Source organism: Brachionichthys hirsutus, unplaced genomic scaffold (genome assembly GCF_040956055.1).
Source record: "Brachionichthys hirsutus isolate HB-005 unplaced genomic scaffold, CSIRO-AGI_Bhir_v1 contig_1033, whole genome shotgun sequence".
Taxonomy (NCBI): Eukaryota; Metazoa; Chordata; class Actinopteri; order Lophiiformes; family Brachionichthyidae; genus Brachionichthys; species Brachionichthys hirsutus.
In genome coordinates, this window is record NW_027180833.1 from 1,835 (window position 1) to 13,847 (window position 12,013).

The 12,013-nt window shown below is 44.7% G+C and overlaps 2 protein-coding genes across 3 annotated transcripts; both read right to left on the minus strand.

Moving 5' to 3' along the window:
* Positions 1 to 2,019: 2,019 nt before the first annotated feature.
* LOC137916784 (uncharacterized) lies at positions 2,020 to 7,928 on the minus strand. 2 transcript variants are annotated; one of them, XM_068759748.1, is made up of 8 exons: positions 7,823 to 7,926; positions 7,614 to 7,670; positions 7,172 to 7,515; positions 6,380 to 6,601; positions 5,938 to 6,270; positions 5,154 to 5,375; positions 4,765 to 5,044; positions 2,020 to 2,410 (listed from the first exon to the last, which is right to left on the minus strand). In XM_068759748.1, the coding sequence occupies exons 1-8, from the start codon at positions 7,904 to 7,906 to the stop codon at positions 2,036 to 2,038; spliced, it is 1,917 nt and encodes a 638-aa protein (XP_068615849.1). In that variant the 5' UTR covers positions 7,907 to 7,926; the 3' UTR covers positions 2,020 to 2,035. The 2 variants fall into 2 exon arrangements, with proteins under 2 accessions (XP_068615849.1, XP_068615850.1); XM_068759749.1 differs by having other exon boundaries at positions 2,273 to 2,410; positions 4,793 to 5,044; positions 7,823 to 7,928.
* A 624-nt stretch (positions 7,929 to 8,552) lies between these two features.
* On the minus strand, positions 8,553 to 11,706 carry LOC137916785 (uncharacterized). The gene is made up of 7 exons (XM_068759750.1): positions 11,590 to 11,706; positions 11,323 to 11,505; positions 11,057 to 11,238; positions 10,765 to 10,888; positions 9,272 to 9,595; positions 8,819 to 9,007; positions 8,553 to 8,735 (listed from the first exon to the last, which is right to left on the minus strand). The coding sequence occupies exons 1-7, from the start codon at positions 11,704 to 11,706 to the stop codon at positions 8,553 to 8,555; spliced, it is 1,302 nt and encodes a 433-aa protein (XP_068615851.1).
* Between the last annotated feature and the right edge of the window lie 307 nt (positions 11,707 to 12,013).

The window sequence follows — 12,013 nt, forward strand, 5'->3', positions numbered from 1 at the left end:
ATTAATGCAGCAGTTGCTCTGTATCCCATCATGAACGTGGATTAACATTCCTCAGCTCCTCTTCCAACCAATCATTTCTCTATTAATCCACTCATTTGGGTTTTTTTTCTTTTTGACCTGAAATTTCTCCATTATGTAAATGTATCTCCGCTTGTGTCCGGATCTGCAGACCTTTATAGTTTCTCGTTTCCTCTGGCCCTCCTCTTATCTCATTCAGGGAGCTCTCGCCAGATGCCAAGGCGTGTTTACCTGATATTGAGTAAAGCATTACGGACAGGTAAGAATTTAGCACTCTCTGAGTCAGACAGCCGCATCCCAAACTCCAGCGGAGATAGAGACATGCATTCAGGAGGCCTAGTTACTTCCCAGGTTCCTGTCTTCAAAGTCTTATAAAATGGCACGGGGCCCATTTCAGTGTTGCAACCTTCTAGTTACCCTCGCCGAAGGGGAGGCGAGGGTATTGCAATTGGGTCCGTTTGTCTGTTTGTCTGTTTGTCTGTCTGTTTGTTTGTTTGTCTGTTTGTCTGTCTGTCCGAGCGCATAACTCAAAAACTAGTAACCCAATCGACTTGAAATGTTTACACAAGCAAGGTTCTGTCCGTGGCTCGGTCCTCCCCGAGAATGGCGTTGATCCGGATCTGGATCCAGATTCTAGAATTATTTTTACATCTGGAATCGTGCCTCTGCTGTAAACTGCCACTTTAAGAGGGAGGGACACGAATGGCATGATGGGAAAAAGAGTCCAGAAGGAGTCTTGTAGTACGTTCCGGAGCAGAAAGCTAGAGCAGGTTTGGCCCCTCTGATCCGGAAGCCCTGTTTACTGTCTCACAAGATCCAATAGTCTATTGGAGGCGGGGTCTGCAATCTCTGACTGTCTTTCTAGTTTGAGGCTGTTTCAGGCGCTACATTTTCTCAAAGCTGGAAAAAGTTAATTTTCATATTTACCTCAGAAGGCTGCAAAAAAACCAACAACATACAATTTCAATTTAAACTGCCATTTTTTAATTTGGAATTCGATTTTGCATGTCTTCATGATTAAATGACAAAAGCGTTGCTTGTTCCATACTCAATTCAATGTTAAAGCAAAACTTGTTTGAGTCCATTTAAAGGTTAATTTATTCAACGTTGGCCCGTGGCTTTGATTAATTTTAAATTATGGCCCCTTGTGTATTTGAGTTTGACACCCCTGCTCTAAACTATCATTTACAATTGAAACTAGAAAGACAACCGGGTATGTTGTCCAGGCCTCAGAATCATAGGGGTCCATGAGGGACCCTTAATTTACTTTACCTAATATTCCCCTCGTTATTTTTAATGGAATTGTTGAATATTACATTTAACTTAATTTTTTATTCAAAATATACGTGCCAATTAAAACTCATTATTTTTTGTAAATATAAATGTTTTCCCTTTTTGCACATCGACCCCTGTCTTAGAAGAAAATGGTTTGATCCCTCTCTGGCAACTCTGGCTACGTGCACAGCGGGAATTTGCATAGTTGCCACAAATCTGGTGCACAGAAAAGAAGGAAGAAAAAAGAGAGGAAGATCACCGAGGTCACGGTGAAAAGGAATATATTGAACGTTTGAAAAAGGGGATCAAGTAGAGACAGCACAAGCAGGGCTTGACGTGGTGGTGGTAAAAACCTTTCCGTCTAATACGCCCACATGATTTAGTGGACCAATCATGACCCTACACGTCGTCTCTTGGCTCCACGTGTATCTGTTTATGTAGAAAAACAAGAAAAACAAGCCGAGCGTGCTTCGGTTTGCATACTATACAAAGGGTAAAAAAAAAATCCAAAATGGTGAAACATTGCAGTCTCTGCTTGTGTAACCATGACGACCGGTACCCCGAACGACTGGAACAAGGTGTCCGGTTTATTCACTTCCCTAAACCGACAAACAACTATGAGAAATGTCTGCACAAGAACAAATTATAAAAGAACACACGACCAGTTGAATCAAATAAAAAAGTGAAATGAAGAACATAAATAAATAAAAAACAGTAATGCAGTAATGAACAACTATTCAATTTAATTCAATTCACAACAGAAAGTCATCTCAAGGCACTTTACAGGATTAGCAGGAAAAGACCTGCAGGGAAAGACAGAACCCAACTTGACCCACAAGAGCAAGCACTTTGGCAACGGAGGCAAGGAAAAACTTCCCTTTAACAGGCAGAAACCTTGGACAGAACCTAGGCTCATGGTGGACGGCCATCTGTCTGACCGGCTGGGTTGAGAGAGAGAGAGAGAGAATGACAGGTAGGAGGAGGATGAGCAATTGCAGGACAGAGCAGGAGCAGACAAAAACAAAATGTATAAAGCTATAAATGCTAATGCTACTGATATGGTTATCAGTGTTGAGGGCCACAGGTCCAGGTTCTGCAGCACCACGGACAGAAGGACCTGCAGACAGAGACAGAAAGAGGGACAAACAGAGGGGGAGAGAGCACAAGACTATGGGGAAGAGGGAGGGATTACTAACATATTTACAACATGAATAATCAGATAGAGGAAGGAGCTCATTTCAGGTGGATACAGTTTTAACTTACTTATAATATTAATCAGACACCCCATACTCCCGGAGCACCCCCCCCCCACAGGAATCCCCGAGGGACACGGTCAAATGCCTTCTCCAAATCCACAAAACACATGTGGACTGGTTGGGCAAACTCCCATGCACCCTCAAGGACCCTGCCGAGGGTGTAGAGCTGGTCCACAGTTCCACGGCCAGGACGAAAACCACATTGCTCCTCCTGAATCCGAGGTTCGACTATCCGGCGGACCCTCCTCTCCAGTACCCCTGAATAGACCTTCCCGGGGAGGCTGAGGAGTGTGATGCCTCTATAGTTGGAACACACCCTCCGGTCCCCCTTCTTATAAAGAGGGACCACCACCCCGGTCTGCCAATCCAAAGGCACTGCCCCCGATGTCCATGCGATGTTGCAGAGTCGTGTCAACCATGACAGCCCGACAACATCCAGAGCCTTAAGGAACTCTGGGCGGATCTCATCCACCCATGGGGCCTTGCCACCGAGGAGCTTTTTAACTACCTCAGCAACCTCGGCCCCAGAGATAGAGGAGCTCACCCCCGAGTCCCCAGGTTCTGCTTCCTCACTGGAAGGCATGTCGGTGGGATTGAGGAGGTCTTCGAAGTAGTCCCTCCACCGATCTACAGCGTCTCGAGTCGAGGTCAGCAGCGCACCAGCCCCACCATACACAGTGTTGACCGTGCACTGCTTCCCCCTCCTGAGATGCCGGATGGTGGTCCAGAACCTCTTCGAAGCCATCCGGAAGTTGTTTTCCATGGCCTCACCGAACTCCTCCCATGTCCGGGTTTTTGCCTCAGCAACCACGGTAGCTGCGGTCCGTTTGGTCTGTTGGTACCTGTCTGCCGTCTCCAAAGTCCCACAGGCCAAAAAGGCCTGATAGGATTCCTTCTTCAGCTTGACGGCATCCCTCACCACCGGTGTCCACCAAGAGGTTCGGGAATTGCCGCCACGACAGGCACCGACCACCTTACGGCCACAGCACCGATTGGCCGCTTCGACAATGGAGGCACGAAACATAGTCCACTCGGACTCAATGTCCCCTGCCTCCCCCGGCACATGGTCGAAGCTCTCCCGGAGGTGGGAGTTAAAACTCCTTCTGACAGGCGATTCTGCCAGACGTTCCCAACAGACCCTCACAATACGTTTGGGCCTGCCAGGTCTGTCCGGCATCCTCCCCCACCATCGGAGTTGACTCAACACCAGGTGATGATCGGTTGACAGCGCCGCCCCTCTCTTCACCCGAGTGTCCAAGACATGCGGCCGCAAGTCCGGTGAGACGACTACAAAGTCGATCATCGAACTGCGGCCTAGGGTGTCCTGGTGCCAAATGCACATATGGACACCCTTATGCTTGAACATGGTGTTCGTTATGGACAATCTGTGACTAGCACAGACGTCCAATAACAAAACACCGCTCGGGTTCCGATCAGAGGGGCCATTCCTCCAAATCACACCCCTCCAGGTTTCACTGTCATTGCCAACATGGGCGTTGAAGTCCCCCAACAGAACGAGGGAATCCCCAGAAGGAGCACTCTCCAGTACCCCCCCCAAGGACTCCAAAAAGGGTGGATACTCTTAACTGCTGTTTGGACCATAGGCACAAACAACAGTCAGGATCCGTCACCCCACCTGAAGGCGGAGGGAGGCTACCCTCTCGTTTATTGGGGTAAACTCCAACATACAGGCACTGAGCCAGGGGGCAATAAGTATTGCCACCCCTGCCCGGCGCCTCTCACCAGTGGCAACTCCAGAGTGGAAGAAAGTCCAACCCCTCTCAAGAAGAGTGGTTCCAGAGTCCTTGCTGTGTGTCGAGGTGAGGCCAACTATATCCAGTCGGAACTTCTCAACCTCGCACACCAGCTCAGGCTCCTTCCCCGCCAGAGAGGTGATGTTCCACGTCCCTAGAGCTAGTTTGTGGAGCCGAGGGTCAGACCGCCAAGGTCTGACCCTCGGGTGGCAGCCTTTGGCTGCCACCCAGCTCACACTGCACAACTGAGCTCCTAGGCTCATTGGGACACACAAACCCCTCCACCACGATAAGGTAGCAGCTCAGGGACTTGTCTGCTTTTGTTTATTTATGCATGTTCTATTTTTTGCTTAATTAAACCATTTTAAGTGATTTTTTTCCCCGCATTTTTTTTCTTTTCTCTCAGAGGTTTATGGCTACATTCACGTTTGCGGTGAGTTCGTCGGTGATGATTGGCAAACCTTCCATCCTCTTGATGGTAAGACCCACTTTATGAACCGCAAGAACACGTTCCTCTTCTTCTTGTTCTTCTTCTTGTTGTTCTTCTCTGCTCCCTCAGTCTCAACATCAGGCTGAACTAGGATCGCGTCACCTCCTGAGGTTGGTGGAGGTGGACTGCATTGGTCTGGATGAGGGTTGCCAGTCTTACTGCAGGAGTCTTCATGGATGGAATCCGCCTGTGTGGTGCTTTCAAGGACGTCCACTGCAGACTTTGCCATCTTTTCTGGGAAATTCTGCAAACTAAACACAGATAGAAATATATTCCTGTTATCAAGACATTGAAAAAAGCACCCCATGAACCTCACTCAGAGGTGATGATGGTTGACATACACAGATGAAGTTTTCTTACCTGTCTGGTCTCTCGTTGTCTACTGTACTCAGTCTTTTGTCAGGTGGAGCAGGTTGAACAATGATCACACCTTGTAAGGTCGTAGGTGGACTGGAGTGTTCTGGATGGAGCTTTTTGCTGTCCAGGTCCTTCTTAGCACCAGCAGCAGGTTCAGACACATCCTTCTCTGGTGTGGATTTGATGCATGTTCCTGGCATCATGGTTGCAGCGTGATTCTGCAAACTAAACAGACAGAGGGCTGTTCAAGTTGTCATTTCTTTGAAGAGGCTTTAAAATTAACTAAGGTTAAATCTACTTTGAGTACAATGGCTGGTGTTGCTGGAGCCTATCCCAACTGGGTTACGGGCGAGTGAGAGGGTACACCCTGGATGAGTCGCCAGTGCATTGCAGGTGCACGCGTAGACAAACAAACATTTACACTCATGCTCACTCATACGGACAATTGGACATGCTGTCCAATTAACCTAAGGTGGATATTTCAAGCGGTGGGAGGAAGCCGGACAACCCAGAGAAAACCCACACAGACACGGGGAGAGCATACAAACTCCACACAGAAAGGAACCAAACCGGAAGCCTTCTTGCTGTGACTCACTACCTCACCGTACTGGCTACATTTACGTCACTGTCATGTAAATGGAGAACTTTATAAAACACAAAAGAAAAGCTTTCATTGTAAAACCATCATCATAGAAACGGGACCTAAGAGATGAACTGACTGGTTCCATTTCTGCACACTGAACCCCTTTCTCTTACAAATGCTTATACTCTGAGGAAATCTCTTTACCTTTCTGGACTCTTCACATTGGTTTGTGGTGAGTTGGTCGCTGATGATTGGCAAACCTTCCATCCTCTTGATGGTAAGACCCACTTTATGAACCGCAAGAACACGTTCCTCTTCTTCTTGTTCTTCTTCTTGTTCTTCTCTGCTCCCTCAGTCTCAACATCAGGCTGAACTAGGATCGCGTCACCTCCTGAGGTTGGTGGAGGTGGACTGCATTGGTCTGGATGAGGGTTGCCAGTCTTACTGCAGGAGTCTTCATGGATGGAATCCGCCTGTGTGGTGCTTTCAAGGACGTCCACTGCAGACTTTGCCATCTTTTCTGGGAAATTCTGCAAACTAAACACAGATAGAAATATATTCCTGTTATCAAGACATTGAAAAAAGCACCCCATGAACCTCACTCAGAGGTGATGATGGTTGACATACACAGATGAAGTTTTCTTACCTGTCTGGTCTCTCGTTGTCTACTGTACTCAGTCTTTTGTCAGGTGGAGCAGGTTGAACAATGATCACACCTTGTAAGGTCGTAGGTGGACTGGAGTGTTCTGGATGGAGCTTTTTGCTGTCCAGGTCCTTCTTAGCACCAGCAGCAGGTTCAGACACATCCTTCTCTGGTGTGGATTTGATGCATGTTCCTGGCATCATGGTTGCAGCGTGATTCTGCAAACTAAACAGACAGAGGGCTGTTCAAGTTGTCATTTCTTTGAAGATGCTTTAAAATTAACTAAGGTTAAATCTACTTTGAGTACAATGGCTGGTGTTGCTGGAGCCTATCCCAACTGGGTTACGGGCGAGTGAGAGGGTACACCCTGGATGAGTCGCCAGTGCATTGCAGGTGCACGCGTAGACAAACAAACATTTACACTCATGCTCACTCATACGGACAATTGGACATGCTGTCCAATTAACCTAAGGTGGATATTTCAAGCAGTGGGAGGAAGCCGGACAACCCAGAGAAAACTCAGAGAGAACCCACACAGACACAGGGAGAACATACAAACTCCACACAGAAAGGAACCGAACCGGAAGCCTTCTTGCTGTGACTCACTACCTCACCGTACTGGCTACATTCCCGCTACTGTCATGTAAGTGTAGAACTTTATAAAATACAAAGGAAAAGGTTTCATTGTAAAACCGTCATCATGGAAACGGGACCTAAGACATAAACTGACTGGTTCCATTTCTGCACACTGAACCCCTTTCTCTTACAAATGCTTATACTCGGAAATCTCCTTACCTTTCTTGACTCTTCACATCGGCTTGCGGTGAGTTGTTAGTTGTTGATAGGAAACACTTGCATATTCCTGATGGTAAGACCCTCTTAATAAACAAGTTCTTTTTCTTTTTCTTCTTGGTTCCTTCGTTCTCAGCGTCAGGCTGAAAGGTTGTTGGAGGTGGACTGCAGTGATCTGCGGGGCTGTTGGCAGTTTTACTGCAGGAAGCAGGTGTAATAAAGGGATGCTTCAGGACTTCCTGTGGTGTTATCCTTCTTATAACATCCATCTCCAACATAGCCTTTAGAAGCTCAAAGCATTGTTCCGTTTCAGCTTCTTCTGTCTGATTGTTTTCTTTCAGCTGTATCTAGTTAAAGAAACAATGGTAAAACCAAAATCAGAACTTTATCCTTATGATCCATGAAAAGATCAGTCAATTTAAAAAAAATAATTTTTAATACTTACTATTTTCAGATCATTCAGGAAAAGCTGGTGATTAGCCGTAGGAAGAGGATGGACTTCCTGCTCAAGCGTATGAAGTAGAAGAAGAAGGAAAAAATAATAATTTAGTGGGAAATGCTTTCTGAAGGAATGTATTTGTGTTTGCATGACTGTCAGAAAATCCTTTGCAGCTTTAAACATTATATTCATTGTTGAGAAGTTTAAAGGTGTACATTGTGTCTCCACTTGTTGGACTCAGTCTTCATGAAAAACGTTGTGGAATAAATCCCCATGTTAAGAAGATGGTCAGGTGGCATTCCACAGAACCTAACAATTTCGAAAACCTGAAGATAAAACACAGAACAGTTATTTTTTACTGCGTCACCAATTCCGTCCACTGACCTGTCCTGCTAATACATCCTTTCAGATCGGTACCCATTAAGTCCATCATTCAGAAGTGAAGTCAGTACATTTACAAGTCAATAAATGCAGTAAATATTTCAAGACTATGAAATGTGGTGTGCTCTTAGCAGCTAGATAAATCTCTTGTTTCCAGCAGCTATAATAAAGTGAGGCATCTGTCGGTGCTGGATGGGGTCACTTCAGAAAGCCGGACCAACTGAACAATCGACAAGTAGACTGATTACTACAGATAACTTACCACATCTTCATCTGAGTCGCCAATAAATCCACAAATGAACCTGATCAAGGAGATCATCACACAGCCCAGAGACCACATATCAACGGCCTCAGAAATTGGCAGTCCGAAAAAAACTTCTGGAGCCCTAAATGTAGAAAAAAGAAGCGATATTTACGTATTATAAATATTATTATTTTTTTAATAGAACATGTCCCAAATTAAATAACAGAAATGTATCGACAGGAAGTCTAGTACTACTTAATGATAAATCTGGAAAGTATCAATTTACATGAATATTCTAATAATCAGTATTTTAATAGACTTTACCTGTACAAACGTGGTTGAATCATCATGCCAAGCTCTGCTTGAGACCGGTGCATGGCCAAGCCAAAGTCTATGAGCTTGACACGTAAGGGTCTCTGTTGATCTACAGTCATTATATTATCCAGCTTTATGTCGGTGTGGATTAGCCCATATTTCTTCAGAAACTCCAAAGCATCAGCCATCTGTAGAACACGGAGAAATGTGTTTCAGTTTCTTACAGGTCAGAGCCAAACGGTTCACAATGTGCTCCATCTATTGAACTTACCTGTTGAATTATGGCTCTGACGTCACCCAGAGCCATTGGCTTATTCATTTCAAGTATGATGTCAAATAATGTCTTGTCCAGCAACTCGAACACTGGCGCCCTTCTAATCTTGAAATTGAGCCAGCCATGACATTTGATGATGTTATGCTGGTCTGCTTTTACATCCATCAACTCTTGTAAAATTTGAATCTGGAAAAACATGACAAGTTTGATGAGATTAGTTTCTGATATTTAATATGTTCATGAATGTCACGTAAAATAATTCAGCTCAATGGAAGGCAGAAAAGCATTGTGTTCGCATTGTCAATGCATGTACTATTAATGTGCGACTGGCATTACCTTAAAGGGGAATCGGTTTTTACACTCCTAGTTATACAATCTAGTTCTCTGTGCTCACTGACTAAACAAACAAAATGATAGAGTGAACAGAAAACTCAACAAATGTCCACTTACCTCCATGTCATGACTGACTTGAGTCACCTGTCGTTTCACCGCCACAAGCTCGCCGGTTTCGGCATTCCAGCATTTCCTTAATTCTCCGAAACAGCCATTTCCCAGCATCTGCATCATCTCAAAATTTAAGAGATCTAAGGAGAAGTCATCGTTGACAGATGGAGGATACTGATCTTTCCATGGGTAGGACCCACGCAAGATGAAGGGATGATTCAAGACGCCATATTCTGTGATTCTTTTCTTGGGATCCTTTATCTTCATGGCCGCCAGAAGCTGCATGAACTCCTGAAACTCCGCACCTTCATCGTTATCCTCGGGATGATTCTAGGAAGCAATGGTCAAATCCACCAATCAGTCATCATCAGAAAATCTTTTGCAACCGCAAATGTCTTATATTAATCAGACTTTAGAAGCGTAGAAGAAGAAGCACTAGCCCTGTAAATTTGACATTACAATAGCGATATTGGAATTGATATTTATATTGGACTTTCGGGTACAAATAAAGTAACCTTGAACCTTGAAGATTGGCTGGGGCAAAATCAGGGGATAGAATGACTTGATGACAAAGCGGGAAGTGTCTTCATTCCAACGAAGCGCGGGCATGAGAGCCATGTTGGAATCTCAGCCCTGATAATCCAAACGAACTGTACTGATGGTTAATTATATAAATATCTTAATCTTAACCCACATTCTCCTCATGACTACGCACCCACGAAGGAGAACAAAGAACCGGAAGAGGGTTTGGTGAACTCTTACACCCCCAAACTAACATTTAAAGGTGACATATATACCCTTTCTCCACAAGTTAATGCAGTTCCCAAACACTTATATGGTCTAAGTAGCAAACAGATGCTGCAGGACGGTGTCCGTCATTTCTTTATCAAGCCGCTCTGCCAGAAACACTCTAAACCCGTCAGAAAAAGTACTTTCATAGTGGCACGCATGAAAGTATGCATGCTACCATGGTAACCCGTGAGGGACGGGAGTGTGCAGTTTACGACACACACAAAAACATTTTTGGCAACTTTTGCTGCAACATTACCACAAAAAAGAAACATCATCCACTCGCCCCTTCTTCTACTCATGCAAGAGAGAGGGAGGCAGTGCGCAATCAAGGTGTCAAGTGTCTCTACACACACACATCGCGCCGCGTTTGTGTGTGTGCGTCATTGCAGGCACATAAACGTGGCGCGAGGACGATAATATTATCAGGATGGAATAAAAATTCTTTGAATCATCCATCTATTTTCAAACCGCTTATCCAGTGTGGGTCGCAGGCCCAGCAGCCTAAGAGGAGTGGAGATTCTCCTCTGGAGAAAACACCAATAATGGCTGCTTACTTGAATTTTCAACTTTTAATTTCTCAACTTGCCTGTTAAATGGCCAAAGCTAAGCAACAACATAACGCTGTGGCTTTTTTGTCTATAATGCGTGCGAGGAGCAGCCTCCTCCTCAGTCTAAAGGAGATAAACTCATTACAGTAGAGGTCTTACCAGTAGTTGGTGAAACTCTTCCTCGCTGTAAGCACAGGTAGCCACTAAGAAGACCATGACATGGCCCAGAGACCAGATATCAGCAGCCGCAGAAAACGGTAACCCTGAAGATCTTTCTGGGGCCCTGCAATTAGAAGAAACAAACATTTTAAAGATTAACTTGTTCCTCAACAGAGCGGCAACCTCCACCAAGGCGACATAAAAACAACACCTAATAAAATATGAAAATATAGAAAAAAAGGAAAGAAAAATTCAACAGAGTAAATTGATATAATTATTTTATCATCCTTACGTAAATTCATCTGCTTCCAGCTCTGGAGCATTCCGTGTATCCAATCGCAGGTGGGCCGAACTGAAATTTCCCAGCTTGACCCTGATCGGTTTTGCCCATTGATCTACTACAAAAATATTTTTTGGTGATACTTTGCCATGGATCACCCCGACAGACTTCAAGACAGCCAATGCTGTGACCACCTGCAGAAGACAAGGCATTTGTTATACTTTTCCACAGTTTAAATGTGAGTTCCTTGTCTCTGTTTGAATTGAATGTGTTCCTACCTGTTGAATGATTTCCCTGACGTCAGTCAGGGTCAGAGTGTCCTTGTTTCTGAGCATGTACTCCACCAAGTTGATGTCGTACGTCTCAAATGCCAGCTCCTGACTGTCAGGAAAACAGCCATGAAACTTGAGAATATGGTATGCGTCAAAGTTTCGACACATCAACTCCACCAGGATGGAAAGCTGCAGGCACAGATAAGCATTAATATAAGGAAATCTGTAACTGACTAATGCTCTCAATATTAAAGATGTGAGCATGAAGCCTACCTCATTGTCAAAACTGTCCTTGTTCTCACTCTGCTTTACAGCTACAGTCTGAGAATCAAACATGTTCTTCCACAAAGACATGCCATCGGGCTTCTCGTCGACCAAATGATAATCCATCGGATTTAACTCAAAGCAAACAGATCCAGCATTGTATATACTCATCTTAAGTGATGATTGTGTGTGATCCACTGCTAAAACAAAGAACACATGGATGCCTTTGGCTCATGAACAAGTTATATTTATAAAAGAGTTGTCTTTGATGTCTAATGTCCCTTTGAAGATGTTTCTTTAGAGTTTAATCTAATGTAATCATTAGACAAAGATCAAAGGAAAAGCTTTTAGCACACACTGCGTTAGCATTCACCCTTTCATGCTAACATTCACACTGTCGTGGCGGCAAAAAGCTCTGCAGATGCCAGTGGTT

Excerpts from the sequence above, each read along its gene's own strand:
- LOC137916784 (XM_068759748.1), bottom strand. The coding sequence starts at position 7,906 with ATGCCACCTGACCATCTTCTTAACATGGGGATTTATTCCACAACGTTT. Across the intron at positions 5,376-5,937 it reads AATGTGAAGAGTCCAGAAAG|TTTGCAGAATCACGCTGCAA; the intron begins GTAAAGAGATTT and ends CTGTCTGTTTAG. Across the intron at positions 5,045-5,153 it reads GACAACGAGAGACCAGACAG|TTTGCAGAATTTCCCAGAAA; the intron begins GTAAGAAAACTT and ends ATCTGTGTTTAG.
- LOC137916785 (XM_068759750.1), bottom strand. The coding sequence starts at position 11,706 with ATGGATTATCATTTGGTCGACGAGAAGCCCGATGGCATGTCTTTGTGG. Across the intron at positions 10,889-11,056 it reads CTGGAAGCAGATGAATTTAC|GGCCCCAGAAAGATCTTCAG; the intron begins GTAAGGATGATA and ends TTCTAATTGCAG. Across the intron at positions 9,596-10,764 it reads AAGAGTTTCACCAACTACTG|AATCATCCCGAGGATAACGA; the intron begins GTAAGACCTCTA and ends ATTGCTTCCTAG.